Source organism: Pholis gunnellus, assembly GCF_910591455.1.
Source record: "Pholis gunnellus genome assembly, chromosome: 21".
In the NCBI taxonomy this organism is placed as follows: Eukaryota; Metazoa; Chordata; class Actinopteri; order Perciformes; family Pholidae; genus Pholis; species Pholis gunnellus.
The window spans coordinates 417789-439032 of NC_136548.1; the positions used below are offsets into that span (position 1 = coordinate 417789).

General features: G+C 41.7%; 1 protein-coding gene across 3 annotated transcripts; it reads right to left on the bottom strand.

The window, feature by feature from the left end:
* Positions 1-1561: 1561 nt before the first annotated feature.
* bms1 (BMS1 ribosome biogenesis factor) lies at positions 1562-19135 on the bottom strand. 3 transcript variants are annotated; one of them, XM_079183096.1, is made up of 23 exons: positions 19066-19135; positions 18049-18229; positions 17643-17833; positions 16714-16793; positions 15996-16184; positions 15724-15866; positions 14138-14259; positions 13804-13997; positions 13537-13679; positions 12314-12885; positions 11849-11950; positions 11329-11480; positions 10640-10721; positions 10339-10418; positions 9070-9261; positions 8718-8906; positions 7476-7656; positions 6583-6641; positions 4561-4683; positions 3821-3968; positions 3458-3633; positions 3061-3222; positions 1562-2846 (listed from the first exon to the last, which is right to left on the bottom strand). In XM_079183096.1, the coding sequence occupies exons 2-23, from the start codon at positions 18219-18221 to the stop codon at positions 2619-2621; spliced, it is 3681 nt and encodes a 1226-aa protein (XP_079039222.1). In that variant the 5' UTR covers positions 18222-18229; positions 19066-19135; the 3' UTR covers positions 1562-2618. The 3 variants fall into 3 exon arrangements, with proteins under 3 accessions (XP_079039222.1, XP_079039220.1, XP_079039221.1); XM_079183094.1 differs by having other exon boundaries at positions 9070-9264; XM_079183095.1 differs by having other exon boundaries at positions 9070-9264; positions 19061-19121.
* Positions 19136-21244: the final 2109 nt, after the last annotated feature.

Sequence of the window (21244 nt, forward strand, 5' to 3'; positions counted from 1 at the left end):
TCCAGTGAAGCCAAGGCTTCATCCCACTGCAGGGCACATCCCACTGCAACAACACACGTTCATGTTAGAATGAGGCTGAGACTAGTAGAGCAAAAGAAACATCTGCCAATGAATCAATTGAACTTCATTTCCCCATTTCATATAAAAACAACTAGAATGTTCTCTAAACAATGACATTTATTTTCTCAGTAATAATGAACATATAAGCCCATTCAACCCTTATAAACCGCTGCATGTTCCTCACACTTATGCAGTGTGGTTTTCTGTGCTTAAATATTAGCTGGCTTTGCTATTAATATCTTTTATATATATTCATTTTTATATATATATATATATAATAAAAGTATTATTGTAAGTAAGGCAGTGATTTAAATTAACTTAGCACATATTGGGTCTTTTTTGAATGACTAGCTTAGATGCATTGAGTCGGTACCATAGACTAATGAATTAAATAACACGAGTGCATCTGGTCCTTGTGCATAAATGTATGTTACAATTCTAATGCCACTGTGATGTCCATATCAAATAAAATAAACATAACATAATTTATATAGTAGCCTAATATACACTACCGTTCAAAAGTTTGGGGTCACTTAGAAATGTCCTTATTTCTCAAAGAAAAGCACTCTTTCTTTCAATGAAGATAACATTAAATTAATCAGAAATACACTCTATACATTGTTAATGTGGTTAATGACTATTCTAGGTGGAAACGTCTGGTTTTAATGAAATATCTACATAGGAGTATCTGGAGCATCACATTTGTGGGTTGGATTATACTCTCAACATGGCCAGAAAAAGAGAACTTTCATGTGAAACTCGCCAGTCTATTCTTGTTCTTAGAAATGAAGCTATTCCATGCGAGAAATTGCAAAGAAACTGAAAATTGACACGAAATTGTCTGGGTGACCCCAAACTTTTGAACGGTAGTGTATATATAGTAATAATTGCATTACTATATGAATTGCATGTGATGTTCAAGCTGTTGGTTTAGAGATCTGACATTTTTATTCAACCATCACTCAAGTTAAACATGATGAACATGCAGTGAAACAAGAGACGAACTGAAACAACAGAGGGAGATCCTTTCATTGTCTGTTTGTAGCTTGTATGATCCCATAGCCCTCTAAGAATTCACATAGTGGTGTGTTAATATTTATTCATTTATTAAAAAAATGGATACACGATAACTGTTCCCTTGTGTTGCTGTGAACCTGGAGGCAGCAGGTGCATGAACGTGCACAGAGGGAAGGACGTGGTGATCCGTCTGGGCCCTGTGACTCTTAGAGGATGCAACAGAGTGGACGTCCAGCTCTCTCGTGTATCACAGTCACATGTCAGATATTAAAGGTGTGGTAGCAGTCCTCCACCACCTGACGCTGCATCAGAGCAAAACACGCCAGGAAGAGATTTACAAACTGGGAATGGAATGAAGGAAGAAGAAAAGCTGGCGGTGATTATGGACCGCCATGACAGCAGGTGCATGTACCTGATGGATTGTTTTAGTGGAAGAACACCTTCAATGACTTTTTTATCATATTATCATCATATCTAAAGGAGGTAACTGGTGATTGAGCCCACTGATTAAAGTATTAATATTTATATATTTGGAGTATTATTAACTAGGTGTCTGTGGTGATATTCCATAATTACAATAGAAATCTAAATCTACCAGGACTAAAATGTTGGCTACGTAATGTAAAGATTAAGAAAATCTAAACTTATGATTTACAACCTTTAACCTACTAAGTCAAAATCATAACATAAATCAACCTTTTTTTACATAAAAATATGAAAGTAAAATGAAATGTCAATCCCATAATTGTGACTTTAAAAGTCAATGTTTTGACAGAATGAATGAATCTTTTTATTGACCATGACTATGTATATTTTAGCATCCCTGTCTCTTTCCCTGCAGACGTGTGTTGTCATAACGCTCTGCTTGATGCTGCCATAGCTACCAGTCATAACTCATCAAAGAAACTGACATTCATTCCTTCACTATTCGCTCAGCACTCGTTCATCTGTTCGGGGTGAGATTTGGCTCTTTAGTGCAGTACGGATACACAAAGGAGACCTTTGACTTAGAGCCTGGACAGAGGAAAAGGTTTTAGTTATAGAACAGTAGCGGCGTGTCGTTGGGAGCAGGTGCACACGATATTCACACTGAAGAAATCCTTGAAGAAGCCTACGTCTTCTGAAGCTTTCACCGTGTAAGTAAGTAACACTTTGTTTTATTTGTTCATTAGCACTACAGAGAGCATGTCTGTCAATAAACAACCTAACTTTATATTACTGGAACATCCTGAGCTTCATAAAGACTCTGACTAGTGAGGTGACATAACATCTCCATGACATGGTGATATCATAAAAATCCACAACCATCAGGACGAGTGACCCAATGCTCGAATATACAGGTACATCATTTTGTTGACTGGAAGACAGTTTCTATAATTAAAAGTTACATTTTCCTTTTCAGCTGATGTTTAATATCAATACATCTAGAAAAATACATTTAAAACCTTTCTGCCAAAGTTATGACGGCATGTCAACAGTCCAAAGAGCAGACCACACATCTCAGCCTGCAGAGGTTTTTCCTCACGTCCACATCCAGTGAGTTAGTCGTCCTGGGGCGCCCCCTTCAGACTGGACCTGTGCTTCTTCTGGTCCGCCTGGCCCATAGCGCGGTACAGTTTTTTCCGTGCCTCCTTCTGTCTCTTCAGCTTGGCCTCCTCCAGCTTCTCCTTCTGCTGCAGGAAATCCTTGTGTTTGGCGTGCTGCATCGTGTGGGCTTTCTTTCTCTTGTAGTTGTGGACCGTGCTCAGAGCGTGGAGCAGGGCCACCACCTAAAGGAACGGGACGAGAAGAGCGACACTTAGAGATAAAGCCATGTTTCACTACAGGGAGTAGTCCTAATCAGTTAGGGTACCATTTCAATGGTGAGATCTGGACACACTGGACTCGTTCTGGTGTCAGACCAGAACAAATCAGTCACAAATGCTCCGTCCTAACTACAGATGGAGCGGCCACACTGAGCCTGTAGAGTCTGGTTCTGCTCACCTTCTTCTCATGGGGCTCTCTGATCACACTGGGCCTCTGGAGATCTCTGGGCGTCTTTCCTTTCGGTTGTTGCTGTTTGGGTTTGCTCTTGAAGGGCAGGGCCTTCTGGAGCTCCTTGGGGATGTGGAGGCGGTTGAAGTGCCTTGGGGCTCGGACCACCGGCTGGAAGGGAAAATAATGGATATGCACACATCAAGTCAGGATTTCTATTCTGTGTTAAGTACAGCTTTACAGATGTCAAGCCAGCCAACACTAGGCCTGTCATGATAGCTACTCATGTTGGAGGACAACTTGCTGCAGAAATAATTGCGATTATTTTCAATAAGAGACAAAAAAACCGGCAAAAATATTCTGATTAAAGTGTACACTTAAACTGATCAGGAGGAGTCTACTCCACCTTGTAGAGAGAGTCCACGTTGGGTGTGTTGCGGATGCCCAGGTCGTGTTTGAGCTGCCCCAGGGTCCTCATGCCCGCCCAGCCGTCCTTCTGACCGACGGGCAGCAGCAGAGAGGTGACGGGGTTGTAGAGCTGAGGAACGGACACCGGAAACCAGGAGCGCAGGAACACGACGTCTGCACGACAAAACACACAGAAACAAACACAGGAGTCCTTTCAGAAGCAATTCATCGGTGTGTAATGTGTTGTTACACTTTTGCATAATGACTATGAAATAAAGACAATCACGGTGGAGATGATAAGTAACTTTACTTCATGAAAGCTTTACTGTGAGGTCGGCAAAATAACATAACAGACACCCACCACTCATGAGCAGGCGGTCCTCAAACGTGGCTCTGTAGGCTCCTGCTGGCGTAGACAGCGCCTTCTTGATCTGACCTCTGACACCCGATACTGTTCGCACGGAAGCGCCTTCGAATTTAGCCACCTCCAGCACCGTGTTGAACATGCCCTGTGAGATGGAGGGAGGAGTCAACCACAACACATCACACCAGTAGAATTCAGATCATAGAACTGCTTCTTCACATTGGCCTGCACTTGTGTGAAAATGTGTTTCATTTATCAAGTATGTTTTTATTGTCACATGTCATTTTTGTGATTCCGTTAATCCAATTTTCTCCTCTGGCCTCTTTAGTTATGAAAAATAAAACCCATGGATGTGTGTTGGCAAGAATCTGACGATACGCATCATGATACAGGGGTTATGGTTCAATATATTGGGATATATTGCGATACTGTTACCAAGGCGATATACTATGTTTTTTTATTAATTTTTTTATTAAATGTTATGAAAACCGTCATAGTATAAAGAACACACACCACCATATGCATAAAATCTGAGAAATAGTTTTTAGAACAAAACATTATGCAATCAGATCAATCTGTAACATCCAACATCATGGCACTACATTTTGTGGCATCTGACCAAAGGAATTAACATTTGATTTTATCAGTAGAATAATAGAATAAATTGCCTGCAGGATTCTTTAGCAAATAATACATACGGTTAAAAGATTGACAGGTGTAAATAAAAGTCCCCCCACCTTAATAAAGGAGGTGTTCTTGAAGATCTTGTAGGGGTAACCGATGAGTTTGAGCTTCTTCACTACAGTCACTGACTTATCCAGGTCCAGGATCACTCCTGTGGCTGCAATACGGAAATTAGCCTGCAGAAAGAAAAAACGGGAATTCATAAGTAAACAACATAGATATAGATAAAACACAAATAATATATAAAACATACAATGTTCTTTCAGTTGTAAAGTAGTAAACTCCAGGTGTGGTCAGCGTTGTATTTTTAACTTTGATTTGCCCATAACTAATAGACTACATCCATAGATAGACCTAATGAGTTCAAACTAGGCCACATGTTGGAGAGAGACAAACCGGCATGGCCATATCACAGGGTTCCTTTGACCTCTCACCTCAAGATATGTGAATGAAAAAGGGTTCTACGGGCTTCCCCTTTACTGACATGCCCACCTTATGATCATCCCGTGCAATTCTTTTAGCATGCAGTAAAACATTCATATTGGGGTCCCTAAACAGTCTTGAAACTGCATTAATTGGGAATGACTGGAAAGATGAGACTCTTGTGCATCCAATAAGCTAAATTATATTCCTGTGTGATGACGTCTCCATAGCAGCCATGTCATTGTACTGAAAGCAGTCAGACGTCGCTGTTTAAAATGAAAGGTTGTGGCCTCTAGAATGATCACAGCCTTATGAAACTTTACAACCACGATCTACACACCTAGCAGAGCTTGACATAACATTGGCCTGCTTGCCCAGGGGAAAAAAAACTCTGCTCGGGCAAGTGGAAAGCCTCGTTCAGTTGATGCGATAGGGCAAGTTAAAAAATAAATGGGATCTTTATCAGGGCCGATATTCAGCAGAAACAGGAGATCAGGAGATCGCCTTTAATGTTTTCTCATCCCCGATCCCTGATAATGCAACAGTGTGAACCACGAATTCATTGAAATCAGTGAGAGTAACAGAGCTAACAGCTCTAGACAGAAAAAATGACTGTAAACATTATCATGATGTGTTCAAATGTAATCTTGTAAAATGTCGTTTTGGTGATAAACTTGAACAAATCCAGTTGTTTAAAGGAGATGTTTTCACAGCAACATAAATAGATATTAGAGAGGGAATTCTGACCTGTTTAACACTAGCTCTAAGCAGCTTATAATAATTTAATAATCAAAATTACCATAGCCCCCCAAAAACATTCAAAGCAGATATTTAAATAAAATAAAAAATAAAGAAATGTTTTAATGATTTTAATTTTGTGTTTTTATGCAAATAACCACTATAGATGACAATAAAGTAAAACGATAACATTCATTATTGTTGTAAGTATTATTTTGTCAAATTGTCAATTTATTTAAGTAAGTTTGGCTTTTGGGGAAGTAAAACGTCTCAGGCCCAGCAGCGGCTGAGAAAGCTGGATGTGGAGCCCTGCGAGGGCATTCAGAGGATGTAGGGCTTCTGGTTTATTGACAATAGGCTTTCTGAGCAGTTTCCAGATCAGAAGTGCTCGCCAAGTACCGATAAATGCTATTCTCCAAATGTCAAAAGTTTTTGATACCAAATCACAGCATGGATTGTTCTGTGGTGTTCCTCGAGGTCTTGGTATCTTAATGTGGTATTTTGCAGTGATTTTTGATCAATGGTAATCAATACTCACATGGTCAGTTGTAAAATGTATAACCAACTGTGTAAAAAATTGTATCAACCTAAAAATTGCAGTAACAACTTATGAGAAATGATTGAGTCAATATTAAATGGGGGGGGGGGGGGGGGGGGGGTGGAAGAGGTTAATGCATTATTGCATTTAGTCTAGGTTCTTCCGACTTGGAGTCACATGAGAGTTCCATTTTACAAACAACAAATAGTATTTTTACCATTTTATCATTTGGGTAACTGCCATTGTTCTCACTTCTACAGGAATTCTACAGGAATTTGATTGATCTGACGCTCAGTCACGTTATCTGAAGAAAATAATTGAACCAACTGTTCCCACTGATCCAGACCGCTGTGACTAGAGTGAGTCAGTGGCTTACCTTAGCTCCTGCTACTGACTGCACAGCCAGGAAGCCGGTTCCCTGTGGTGTGACAGGACCTTCAGGAAGACAGAGAATACCGGTTATTATCATCATCAGATACAGAAATCTATGATACTTTTTTACCATAGTTTGTTCGTATGATTACATTTTTTACTTCTAATATGTATTTAAATTAATATAGTTCTAATATTTCTGTCTGTTTCTGTCCTGATAACGGTTGGTGTCCCTGGTAGATCTTTCTAAATAGATCAGAATGTTGTCAAACCAAACCTTATCTCGAAATCAATGAAACAGTATAAGCAAGACTCTAGTTAAAGCTACTACGAGGAATTTTCACTTTGTGTTGATTTTGGCGGTCTGTGGTAGTGTCTAAAAGCGCCAGGGTCCCTTTAGAAAACCTCATTCAGCTGCAGCAGGGTCTGACAGTCTGCCCCGCTCAGTCCTGATTCTGGTTCTCCCGTGCCTCCCTTTCCTCCACTGTTGTGGACTGGTGCTGCCCGAGGCCCCGCTGGAGTCTGAGCGGAAAGAGTTTCTGGTAAACCTGCATGATTTTGTCCGATTTTGCCGGAATCAGACTTGGTGGCACCGATGACGAGCATTCAGAATAACTATATAAAAATATTTTCCCGCTGATGGTCTCGTTTACTCATGTAGAGGCATCAGTATTAAATTGAGACCATTTCCTAACTAGTAAAAAGTTCCTCGCAGCAACTTTAAGGCCTGCATCTCTATACAGTAAGTATTAGCAGCACAGACAAACTGCCTAATGATGCATATCATACATATTCAGCTGAACTGAAGAAACAGCCATTCAGAAAAGAAAAAACAACAATTCATCACTGACTGTACACCAGCACTGGAGCGCGCAGCGCGCTTTTACACCGTCTTACCCCAGATGGAGGCTCCACAGTGCATGTGCTGCGGTGTGTATTTGAGCAGGCGGTGGCGTCCGTTGTGGTCCTCAATATGGTAGAGGGGGATGGTCTGGAAGCGCCTCCAGCCTAGTGACAGGATGAGGGGGTCCCGCGTCTTCAGGATGCGGTTATACCAGCGGTGTTTCTTCAGCCGCATCTGACACACACACACACACACACAGACTTAAATGTATGCTCACCCTTATAAAATGTTATCAAGAAAATCTCAGAGGGCTATAGTATGAACGGGTGATAAAATAAATGAATACATTTATACAACCACAATTTGTAGTGTTACTTACAGTTCAGGTGTTTTGTAGTGTGGTTGTATGAGGTACTTCTCCATAGTCGGTGTGTTACTACAGTAGCATCAGCACGGGAGCAGAGCAATGTACTGCTGTGGACGTATTTGACCTAAAAAAAGCTTAGTGCTCACTGCATATGCTGTATGTTCAATATTTTCACCGGTTATCCTGCAGAGATCTCTGGCGGTTGAATTGATCTATGCTCTCATCAAAGACACCAGACGCTAGTGAAATTATTATTGTCGACTTTGGTGAATTCAGACTAACAAAAGTCACACAACAAACGAACCGATCGAGGCCGCAGTAGACCAGTGACTCCTGTGTTCTGTTATTTTCAATAGAGTATGGTGACTTTTGGCAAAAGCATAGACAACGGCTTCAGTTCCCCATCAGAGAGGCCCGTCTGTCTGCAAAGTAATACTCGAAATAAAGCGTACACTGGTATTGATTTTTTTTAGGTGACTAAAATACGTCCACAGCAGTACATTGCTTTGCTCCCGTGCTGATGCTCCTGTCTGTTTCTCCAAACTCCATCTACTGGGGAGAAGTACCTCATACAACCCCACTTCAATACACCTGAACTATCCACTAACATCCACTTTAAAATCAATTGAAATAAACACATGTCCATGGTCTGAATGAAGGGGAATTGAGGTCATTTGATAGGGGTGTGGGAGTACCTCTAAAAAAATAAATGAATAAATAAGAAAGGTTTAGGTAACCAGTGTTAATTTGCAGCAGCATACTGATTCAAAATAATACTGGTAAATATATTATCATGTAATCCAGCATCTCCTCTCCATTATATGGTGAAATGATTATTATTAACAGGATTACAATCATCTGTATATCTTAAATCTGAATTACAGGACATCCAGGTACTATATGCAGTCATGAGCAAAACCAAACGTACCTGCAGGTATCCTACATTGCCCTCAGCGGAGCCCAGACCTCCGAGGATGATGGGATAGTGGGGATCGAAGTTGGTGACAAACTCGCAGGGAAGGGAGGAGATTTCTAATCGGACGTACATTCCTGGTCGGAAGCCTTCGTATTGCACTCTGGTCTCGTCGTCCACATCCTCGAACTCTGCCCTGTTCAGCTGAGGACAGAAGGTGGAAAAATGCTCTTAAGAAATAAGCCGGGAATGTATGAATTATCAACGTTAATATTAATGTTTCACCATTCATCCTTCTGAAATTCTGCGGAGGATTTTCTGTGTAATGAATGAGTTGGAGCTGTGTATGGCAGAACGTGTCAGGTACCTCGGCCTGCTTCTGCATTTCCTCCTTCAGGTCATCAAAGTAAGTGGCGTCTCCGTCATCGTACTCTGAATTGAATCTCTCCTTCAGCCTCTGTTTCTTCTCCAGACGCTTGTTCTTCTGGACCTCGTCATCGTCCACCTTCACCACACTCTCTTCTTGATCATCATCATCATCGTTGTCATTTTCACTTTTCTGCTGATCATAAGTTATACAAGATAAAACATCATCCTACTGATAATTGGTCATATGTAAAAGCTTTAAAGCACACAAAGTCACAGAAAATAAGAAGTCAAATATTTTGTATTTGGGACCCATTCAGCATTTCAAATGAGCCGATTCAAGGTATAGAGAATAGCTACAAACACACACACAGCTCTTTAGTTCATCCATCCAAACACACAGGGCAGTCTGTTAAGTACTGGGACAGTGGATTATAGCTCACAATGTTTTAAAGTTGTCAACCTTATGAATGAAGCTTTCAACTATTTGGTGCAGCCCAAGCAGAACACTAGACATTGTGGCCCTGTCATACATACCACCCAAGGATATATATATTTCAATCATTTTCCTGTATCACGTCCAATTCTTACAGCATGCAAGTTCACACTCTGAGCCAACACATGTAAACACATGTCAGAATTCTCTCCAGGGAAACACAAGCTTGTTGAAATGGGGAAGACAGTTTTGTGTGTTACACGTCATGATACAGGGGTTACAAGTCAATATATTGTGATACTTAGCGAAACTGTAAATCTAATTTGAGGAAAACTGTCACAGTATAAGGAACACACCAACATATGCATAGAATCTGGATAAATAAAAGCTGACTTTATTTTATGCAGTCAGAACAGTGAGATCTGTGTTTGCAGTCATCTCAGTCACTGTAACATCACAGCACTACTTTTAGTGCAATCTGAGTTAACACTCTTTGCATATAAACTGAATCAAAAATCAACACAGTGTTGTTTTTAAGAATCAATATAGTATTACAAAACATAATATCTGCATTCAACCAAAGCCTGCTCTAACATGATTGGTCAATATTACCGAACCTACAAACAGAAACCGCTTTCGATTGCCAAACTCTTGTCATCATCTAGAGTATGAACGCAGAATCAGTTTACAGAGAAAACTGGAACGCTGGATATCAGCACTGTAGTGGATGCTGGTTCAAATTAACAAGCTTTATCATAACTGCATAATGTTCCAATGGTCCATCAGACAGTGGAAAATCTTAATTTCAACTGCTTGGCTTAAAAAAAGACGTACCTCTGGCTGATCCTGCTGCCCGGTTTGGCCCTTGTGAAAATTTCCCGTTTCCAAATCCTCAAAGTCGCCATACAGCTCCTCTAGACACAGTAGAACAACAAAAGCAGGGATGTTAACATGCCGCCACATTGTTGTGGTTCCCCATGAACGGACCCAGCTACACCCCGCCCTCACATGTCTGGTATCGAAGGTTCCACACTGAACACAATAATTCAGTAACTAGAATTGTTTAGTATTTTCTTCCTCCATAAGTCTAAAATCGAGATGTGTTTGGCGGAGTGGATTGGTTCTCCTCGCTCACCGTCCTCCTTCAGCAGTGTGGCAGCATCTTGGCTTTCATCCCACTTCCCTGTAACAAAGCAGTCCCTGATGGAGTTCAGCATCTGGAAAACCAAAAAACAACAACATCTTTTTGTACTTGCTTTCATAACAGCAGCACAATAGGAAGTCAATACTCTCAATTGTCCCAGTAACACTAGCGTATAATAAGGACGCATTTCCACCAAGAGGTTCCTGGTCATTTTAGTCCCAGGAATACTTTTCAAGGAACTAAAAGCATTTCCATAGCGATCTAAAGATCCGAGAAGATTAGGCAAATGAATCCGCTTATGAAAAAGCAACATGACATGGGACGAGGTCACAGAGGTAAACACACTCTGCAGCCTCCAGTTCATCTAAAAACTCTCTGAAAAAGTAAAGCTCAGCTTTTGATTCACTGCGACGACATTTACTGCTGCATAGTATTCACTGATGCTCGTTGAAATGCAGACGAGCAAAATGAAAGTAAGAGCTTCCGTCTCCACAGAATCTCATCTGTTGAGAAAAGTTCCTGTACTGTCAGAGAGTGCTACCCCTAAGCAGGGCCTTTTTGGGGGATAAAATGTCTCCAGAACTTAATTTAGACCCTGGTCCCTGCTGTCGAAACACAATGAGTTCCTCAAAAGCTTCCTGGTCCCAGGGGAAAATGAGCTTTATTAGTAACCACTGTACCTCCTCCAAGTCCCAGTTGTTGGAGGTGTCGGGATTGAAACGGGAGCTGTCGACCGCATTTGCTTGGAACTTTTTGCTCTTCTGAGGGCGGCTGACACGGAACAGCCCCCCCAGCTCCTGCTCCTCATCCTCAGAATCATCTGCCTCTACAACTGGAAACAAAAAAGAAGATTGTTTAGAGACACTGATAATCTCATTCATATATATATATATATATATATATATATATATCGTGTCTGACATTCGCTACAAAATGCCAAAGTATAACTTAATGCACAGCTTCAATTTGTCATTTCAAAAAACAGTTAGTTGTTTGTAGCACGTGTTTGTTCATGACTGAAAACAGCTAGAGACAGCTGAGCATACTGGCGACAAACTGTGTAAATACCTATATGTGGCAAAAATATTGAATATTTGGAACATGCTGAACACGTACACTTACAGTGTAGAAATGGATTATACTAAGATATGTAGTGATATATATGTATTCGTGGAACATGCAACCAGAGCCTCAGGCTACCTGAACCATAAACCAGTTTTCTCAGATTGGGGGCAGCTTGTTGTTGCCGTAGAAACGCGTCCGATGCTTTCTGCCGCAGACCCTCCTTCCACCTCAGACCCACTGTGGACGGAAACAGGAGAATGGAGAATTCTCACCACAAAGAACATTTACTAGCTTTTTCCAGGAGCTTTACATCATCCCACATGACCTTCACCAGCAGATGGGAGTTGTGCACCATAAACTTGGAACGTCACATTTTAAACCATCATGGACGAGAAGTCCTTCAAGGTGCAATGTATGAGATGTGTAAGATCTGGGCAGACTTTTAGTTCATCAAATAATAAATGAACTAACAATATCAACAGAGTGTGAAGAGGTAACAGTGTTGATGTCATGTCTGAGACATCTATGTCTCAGGTTGCAGAGATATGATATGAAATGTATAAAATGAAAAACAGATTTTACATTTCACAGTATATTTACCATGCTCTTCCTCCTCCTCCTCCTCACTCTCACTCGCTGTTTGCTCCTTCATTGTAGCGTCGGCTGCACCATCCTCTTCCCCCAATTTGCCTTCAGACTCGTCCTCGCCATCTTCCTCCTCTCCATCGTCACTCTCTTCCTCGTCCTCTTCGGAACAGTGTCCGGAGTCTCCCGCTCTCCCGGCCTCCCCCTCTTCGCCGCTCTCCTCCTCCTCCTCCTCCTCCTCCTCACTCACCTCCAGGTCGTCTTCGCTGTCGGCGAACACCGGCACCTCGGCGCTGTCTACCTTCCTCTCTTCCAGTTTCTGTCTCTTCACCGGAGGAGCGTCCGTTACAGTCTTTTCTGTCTCATCACTTTTGGCTCTCGCCTCTTTGAGAAATGTGGACAGGCTCTCCTCGTCTTCATACTCCCCCTGCTCCTCCTGGTCGCTGTCTTCACTGTCACCGTCCTCATCATCACTGGAGCCGCTGAGATCCTCCTCCTCCTCCTCCTCTGTAGTGAAGACCACCTTCCTCCTCTTTCTCTGGGTGTTAGGGTCCCAGACACACTTCTCCTGAAGACCCTCCTTCTCTCTAACACACATACAAAACAAGAAAAGTGGACATTCTCTGTCAAATACAAGGCTGCAGTATATTCTCTGCAGTGGCAGAACGTTTTCAGATGCTTTGTACTATTGTTTTACTGTGTTCGGACAAATCACGTGCATGTGAAAATTGACAAAATCTTAAAGCTACTACGAGGAACTTTCATTTTGTGTTGATTCTGGCGGTCCCTGTGGACGAAAGCGGTATTGTTTCCGAAAGCGGAAAGTGGAATGAAACCTGTAATACTTGATCAATAGCAGACTTTTTTTAGGGTTAATATTTGAGGACTTCTCATGTGTTCATTTTTTGACAAACTTGATCTCTCAAATTCTGTTATTGAAAAATAGTGGCCACGAGATATCTTAGGGTGCAACGATGAACCTGTTGGTGCTCTCTGGTGGACAAACTATGTCGTCTCAAAGTGGACACTGGTGACGCATTAATCCCAGGTGTTATCATCAGGTTAAATCATATCTAGATTCAAGGTGTAAAGGGGGGGCTATATACACGCTGACACTGAACAGCTATCGATGAGGCCTGTCCCTAATGACGCGTGCAATGAGCATATTTCATGGATCTGATGTCCCTGACGTCTGTCCCCAGTGAAGAGATAGAGACTGAGGCTGTGAGGCGTCTCACCCGCTCTGCTCGTCGACGTCTGCAGCCTCCAGGGAGGCAGAACCGCTGAACAGAGACACCTTACTGGCCGCCATCTTGGCATCTAGGGTGGCATGTGTGTCAATGAGGGACTGGACCAGCTCTGTGGTGGGCCGCACCTCCTCCTGTACCGGGGGCAATAGTGAAAAACAGTACTTGTAATCTCATTTAAACGGTCACATTTGAAGTTACGAACACACAAAACCAGCTGTCTGCAAAAACATACTGATCCATGCCAAGCACACAGACCTGTTGCTGATTGACGTGGTTAGCAGGAAGGTCAATATACACTGCGTCTTTGTCGTACACGACCCCCCCGACGCCAGCCATGGGTGCGTAGAGCAGACGCTCCTTCTCGTTCAGCGCTCTCTTCTTCTGAGCATCTGGCAGGGCGCACGGGTCTGGCAGGAAGTTCACGTCCGCCACCTGAAAGTCTCCTACACCTGCAGAGAGCAACCACGGAAAAATATATATTACTGGAAACGTTTCAGTAGTGCTACTCGGGAGCATTTTCTGCTTTAGACTGCATTGGTGTCCGGTGCAAAAGAGGCGTTCATGGATAAGTAGCTCTGTACTTATGTACCTGGGATGTGGACCTGGCCTTTGTTTTTCAAATGTGTCCCTCGCAGGTAGCCGTAGAGTGACACTGTCCGGTCACACTTGGAGTCTGTCCTCAACCTCTCCGGGTCAGTTAAGTCCTCCATACTGTTGGAATGAAGAGAGGACCACCTATTGGTTACATATTTACTGCTCCTTTGAAATAAATATTAAAACAACAATGAGGTTGTTTGGTTTCTCGCTGAACATCTAGAGATCTCTCTAATGACAGGAATTCTGACAGGTGCACTCTTAACGGCGGCGCCGTTCCATTGAGCTGTGACAGTAAGGGACGTCCACACCAAGAACGATAACTATGAATAGATGTCGGGATCACTTTCAAAATGATTTGAACAATGAAAACACCGACAGCCAATCAACAATCCAGCAGACTATACAGGGCGCCACCACGTTCAACGCGGCAGCGGACTTTGCAGATAGACTCAACTGTGTTCGCCTCCTTGAGATCAATAATCACTAATTGTGATATTAATCTGGGTCGGATTATCCATATAGGCCCTGTGCACGAGCGTGTTTGCCGTGCTGAGAGGCACCAACGTAAAACATGAAAATTAATTTTTATGTGGTCAGAAATGGCAGATGCAACATTTATAAAGGACTTGATTTATCTTTTATTTATCACTATTCTTATTAATAAGAATAGGAAGAATGAGAATGAGAAAACAGTTAAGAAAGTGTGCGTCTTTCAACACCACGGAGGCCAAGAGAATATAATGTAATAAAATATGTTCAAAGACCATTTTACTAATCAAACAAATGCACCTTTGGACTCCTGAGTGCTACAGTTCATACATTAGTTCACGGTTTGAATTTTGTTTTACAAAGACGAGAAGGAAAATCCAGGAAAACGAAACTAAAGAACTGATCACTATTATCGCCTCCTCGTGATTATCATGTAAATGTACATGTGGGCCATCTGAATGACATGTGTGATGTGTATTAGCACCAATGGGTGACGTCACCATGACTACGTCCACTTCTTATATACAGTCTATCTCTGTGGGCAGATGTTGTCCCCGCGATAGTCACAGCTGTGCAAGATGCAGTTACGAAACTTTACCCGCGTGTGAGATCAAATGAAGGTTGAGTTCCACGATGGGTGTGATCCGAGCAAGGTCGGCCAATCATAAGTCATTAAGTCATTCCAGTGATCCTACATGCAGACTCATACTAAAATACAATGCAGAGATTCATGTTTAAGTCCACAATGACGGCCATTCAGCTGACTTTGTTTAGTTTCCTGTTGTTTTGTTGTTTTACACTGACACTGAGCAAAGAAGGCATGTTCATTTACGTAGGGCGTAAACATTAGAGGCAAAAATGTTAATACGAAACAAACATTATTTTTAAATCAAGACTGAACTACGTTGGTCACATTTGTATACTTGCACATTTGTAAATCCATACACCAACCTCAAAAAGAATACACCTGTGTAGAAGCTGTCCATAAACGTCTTCAATCACGTCTTAGTACAGATAAAAATGTGATATGTAAAATCATATGTCATACATTTGGATGGCATTGAAGTGAGCAGTGTCAGGTTGACTCACCGGTCGACCAGCACATACGGGTGGGAGGTCTGCCACACCAGAGGACGGAACTTCATAACTGAGATGAAACGGCCGAGGTTCTTCACCTCCTGAGTCTGATATTCACCGTACACCATACCAGACAGATAGAACAGCTTGGCGCCCTGTCGGGGTTCAAACACACGCAGTCACACCGTCACAGTAAGTCCAAGTTATGGCTTCAATGTGCAAGACTCTGCGTGTGAGCAATGGGGGCATTTGGAGCAGCGGAGGTGTGATTAAGTCGTGTTTACCTGATACACCTCCGTCCAGAAGCGATGCTTGAGGTTTTTCTTGGTCTTCCTCTGCACCTTGTTGTTCTTGAAGGAGTCCAGGTGAGTCAGCACGCCCATGATGCGAGGGAAGCCGTGCACCTGGCAGATGTTGAGGAACTCAAAAGTCTCCATCTCAAAGCCAAAGCTGGCGTCGATCAGCATCAACACCTGGAAGGAGAAAACAATGCATTTAATTCAACTTCATGGCGTTAATAGGACATTATTAAGCCTTCTGGACTCTTTAAATCACCTCATTAAGCTGTATTATATCAACGGATTATTAGTCCATCAACTAAGTGATATTTCTTTTTTCATGTACTGTTAACAAGTGGATTAAAAAAATGTGATTACTGACAACACAATGTGTAAAGTTGATTATATAACAATGTACACAAGTATGTTTATATTATGTGATACTGCTTCACATCTCACTGATATGAAAAGGTTTCAGGGCCATACATAAGAAAAAATTAATCTTTTTGCATTTTGAGATGTCGAGAATAAACATTGAATTTTAGTACATATACTGAAATTGTGACATTATCTCGACTTTATTCTCCAAAATACAATCTAAAAAGAAAATCTTCCTTTGCTCATTGTCCCCCTATTCCTGGCCCTAATACTCTTCTGCACATTTAAATCAAGCCTTCATACATTTATTAAATGTTTTTTTTGTCTTGTGTATTGAAAAACTCACCAGGTCGGCGACTTTTGCGAGGTCGATCATTGTATTGATGTCATTAGTACACTCCATGAAAGTGAGGCGACGCTTTTTTCCTAAAAATTCCAAAAGGTAGATGCTTACCGGTCACAGAAAAATGCTGAAACATTACGGGCAAACGCCTAATGGTGAACAGATGGCCATAAAAAAACAGTTAAATAAAATCAAACCATTGAGCACTCCAACAGTAAAATGTAACACATGATTATTTATTTTTTAATCATAAATATAAAGCAAACTGACACCACAGCCATTTTAATCAAAGGTCAATGTTTTTTGTGGAAAACTGCGATAGGGAACATTTAAACTATGTTAAAGGGATAGTTCACATGTTTTGAAGTGGGGTTGTATGAGGTTCTTCTCCACAGTCAGTGTGTTACTACAGTAGATGGAGTTTGGTGAAACAGACAGGAGTACCAGCACAGGAGCAAAGCAATGTACTGCTGTGAACGTATTTTAGTCACCTAAAAAAAATCGATATTGCTATAGTTAGAATATTTTTACAGGTATACTTTGCGTCAGACAGTCGTTTCGGACGGGAAACTGAAGCCATTGTATCCATCTATGCTCTCCTCAAAGCCACAAACAGTGTTCTTACCTCACAGAACACAGAAGTTGCTGGTCTACTGCGGCCTTGGTCGGTTCGTTTGCTGGTGTTATTGTGTGACTCTGGTTAGTTCCAATTCACCAAAGTCAAACAATAACAGAAACAAACTATCCGATCGAGACAGCCAGTCTGGTGGCTTTGAAGAGAGCATAAATAACAGCTTCAGCTCCCCATCAGAAACAGGCTGTCTGATGGAAGTACCTCATACAACCCCACTTCAAAACACCTGAACTATCCCTTTAACAGCAGCGCTCGATGGAAGTGGATATCTACAGAAGACATCAGTGGCCAGACTTACCAGAGACGATGGTTACAGGTCCACATATATCCCCAAGCTTCTGTCGGGTGAAATTTTTGATCAGGCAGCGGATCAGGGTGCTTTTTCCCACTTTGGGAGGCCCGACTACTACAATCACAACTGGAGGAGGTTCCAAGGGAGTCCGGTCTACATGGGGGATATGATGTTTTTTGGTCTTTATATCCTGGGACCTATAAGGGAAAAAAAGCCCATGAAGAAGAGTATGTTTATTCGAACTACTGCAATTTACTTAACTATCAGTTATTCCTACTTTCGATTAATTATGTCAAATTGGTGTCCCTTATTAGAAGTGAGTATGAAGAACAATAGAATTGACTCTACATCTCTGATGCTACGGGGGAAAGAAGTCTCCGTCCGTCTGACAGATGTGTGCAGCAGGACTGACCTGTGGAACGTCTTGGCCATGCGGACGGCCGACTGCACCGCGAACGCTTTGGGGTTGCGTTTCCGTGCATCCTCTTCCGTGGAGCCTCCCTGCTTCTTGATCTTCTTCCTCTCCGCCTTCGGCCCGCTGTGCTTCTGCTGATGCCGCTTCTGTTCCTTCACTTTCCCGTCCATCCTGTCCACTGGTCAAAAAATAAAAGAAATTATGTTTCCCTGTGATGGAGTGCGACACGTTTCAAGTTGATTTTCTTATACAAGAGACATGAACAAGATAGAAATAATCTCACTGAATCCCGCGTTTTCTGTAATGCTGGCGCAAATATTATTTATTTTATAAATACTTTTACATTGAAAATGTCTTTATTTTTTCTTGAACATTGTTTTGATATGCTACGTGGGACGAAGATTAATTTAGCAGAAAAGAGGAAAATCTATCTGGAAATAAGTAGTGTCTGTATTTTTAAATCGTCTCATCTTATCTTGTTAAATATCCATAAATGCTAATGGTCTTAGCATTCACAATATTCACTATATGCTGAAACATCTACAATGCATTAAAAACATCTTTATAAATCAAATAAGTAAGTACCCCCTTTCCTCTTCTTCGTCTTTTCTTGTTACTATTTTTTTCCCTCGTGTATTTATATCATTTTATGAAGATTGAAATAAACAAGAACCGTTAAAGCCATGTACATTATCACATGAATGAACCCACCCAATAACCACGCTGCTTACGTGACTGACTGACTTCTTTGGTGTCATCTTTATCTGAACAAAGAAAAGACATGGCTGTGTGTCTGGACTATGTACTACAGTTGGTTTGTTACGATGTAGGGACACACTTTAGCCTTTATTTCAGTGTGTATAGACGAGCGAGGGACCATCAGGAATACAAGCTAATGTAACAGTCTGTATATAACGTTAACTTCCGGTCTGTTTCTGTGCCTGTAGAGACTGAAAGCTAGCGACACACACACGTTAAATGTTCTGGGGAGAAACAATAAATTACTAACAATACCTGAAGATAAACCTGCTGTAGTCTGGTCCGAGTCTGGTTTCTTCAGTTCTCACATGTGTATTGTAACCTGCGACCCGGAAGTGTACGGAAGCGTCACCTTGTAGTAAGACGAATAGAAACACATTTCTAAAAGGTTCCGCACAGTGAGGAACAAAGCAAGTGACAAACCCTGGACAATGGCGCCCTCTGCAGGCGGGCTTGAGATTAACAAGTCCTTTACGATGTAGGGATAGAAAATTAAAAAAAGAATGTTTTCAAAGTGGAAGAAGATGAGAGGTGAGGTGAGGACAGAGTGGATGCCATTCATGTAATTAAACATACAACTGATATGGCTGCCGTTGGCTTACTTTGGTGAAAACCCTCTTGAATATTTTGAATATAGACTAAATAAAATCAAACTCTGCCATCTGTTTGTTCCTGATGAGAAAATAGAAAGAAATGTAGACGAAGATGAGACAAAGAGATGAAAGAAGTACTGAAGAACTGTTGAACTGAAGAGCAATAGAAAAATGTAAAAGAAGAAGAGAGTTAAAAAGAATCCTAAGAAAAAGAGAAGAGGTGAAAGGAGCGAAGGGATGAGAAAAAAAGATACATTCTTTCGGGAAAGCTCCTTGTGTGAACATTTGATGTTTAGTGGTCAGCTGGTTGGCAGGCCTTCACAGGCACTGTGTGCCAGAGCAAAGGTAATACATCTGACAAGCCCTCAGAGCTTCACAGCCACAAATCCAGTGTTTCTTTCCTTTCTAAGTTCCTCTTTACACTCCGGCCTTCAAATTCTAGCTTCATTTCTGACAACTCGGCACTGGTAAGCTTCAATATCCTAGGAGAGTAGACAGCAGAGTTACAACAAACATGAAGTCGTGTCCCACACAGTATCACAAATTCATTTGAGTCATTCTATATTTGAGTGGATCCAAACATTTATTTCACACACAGTGACAGCACAGAACTGGCTTTCGTTGGTGTTTCCAGAGCTGCAGGGAAGATTTCATACCACTTGATGGTGCCAGTAGACAAAGTACATCCCTGAGACGCTCTATGGACAGGATGGATTCAGCACAAATTAAATAATCACCATGGAGATGAAATAATGCAAAACACAGCGACAAACAAAACAGTAACTCCAGTGCTGGTGAAGATGGTAAACTACTTTGTGTCCGGTGTTTGATGGACCTGACTCATAATTACAATCACCGTCGTCATCTTCATCCTTGTCTTCTTCATTGGCATCATTGGCATCATGTTATGAAGAGTCTAATAGACCACGTGCTGCCCTCCTAGTTTTTAAAGCCTTTGAACTTCCTCTCTTTAACATCAAGTGCTTGTTGTCATTTCAGATGATCCATTTTCACCTTCCTCCTAATAGTATTAGTACTGTTGTTATCATCATCTGGTGCGCTACATCTATCATTTTACCCCCACCCTTCCTGGAAAAGGTGATCATGACACAGAGCCGGGACTATTGACAGGGCAGCATTGGGGACAGCTCGTCAGCATTTTGTTTATTTTTCAAATTCAGCCTTGTTTTTTTCTATTCAACTTCATACAAAAAATACCACACAATATTAGTTATTTACGATACAGTCGAGTGACATGACTAACAACATTTCACAAGAAAAGGCCACATTGTGTCAGAGCTGAGAAGTTAGGAAGAGTTTAGCTGAGCTGGAGGTTATGTAGTTTATTTTATTGCTTATTTGCCTTTGTCACCTTGCTTTTGCTGCTTTGTCTGATAAAAGCACTTTGTACACTATGTTTTTAAAGGTGCTGTATAAATAAAGTTATTATTAAAGGTAGTGTGTAGGATTTCGTGTAACCTAGCTGTGTTTGCAGGTCGCAACCAACTGACTATCTCTCCACTCACTCCTGTGTTTAGGTGAGTCCCCCGAGTGCTAAACCTCGCTCAGAGGCCATCCATACCATAATAACACTACTTTAGGAGCAACTGAAGTCAGATGGCGGCTGGCAGTACCACGATTTTGCACTCTGCGGCTGATGTTACCGCACACGTTACCTTTGGGTAGCGCAAAACCAAGAAAGTCTCTCGCTAGACACAATGTCTGGTTTGTCCGATCTGGGCTACCGTAGAAGATGGCGGTGCAACTTGGGGGATTCTGTAAAAAAGGACCTGCTCCCTATGTGGATATGAAGGGCTTATTCTAACGCAGTGATTCTTAGT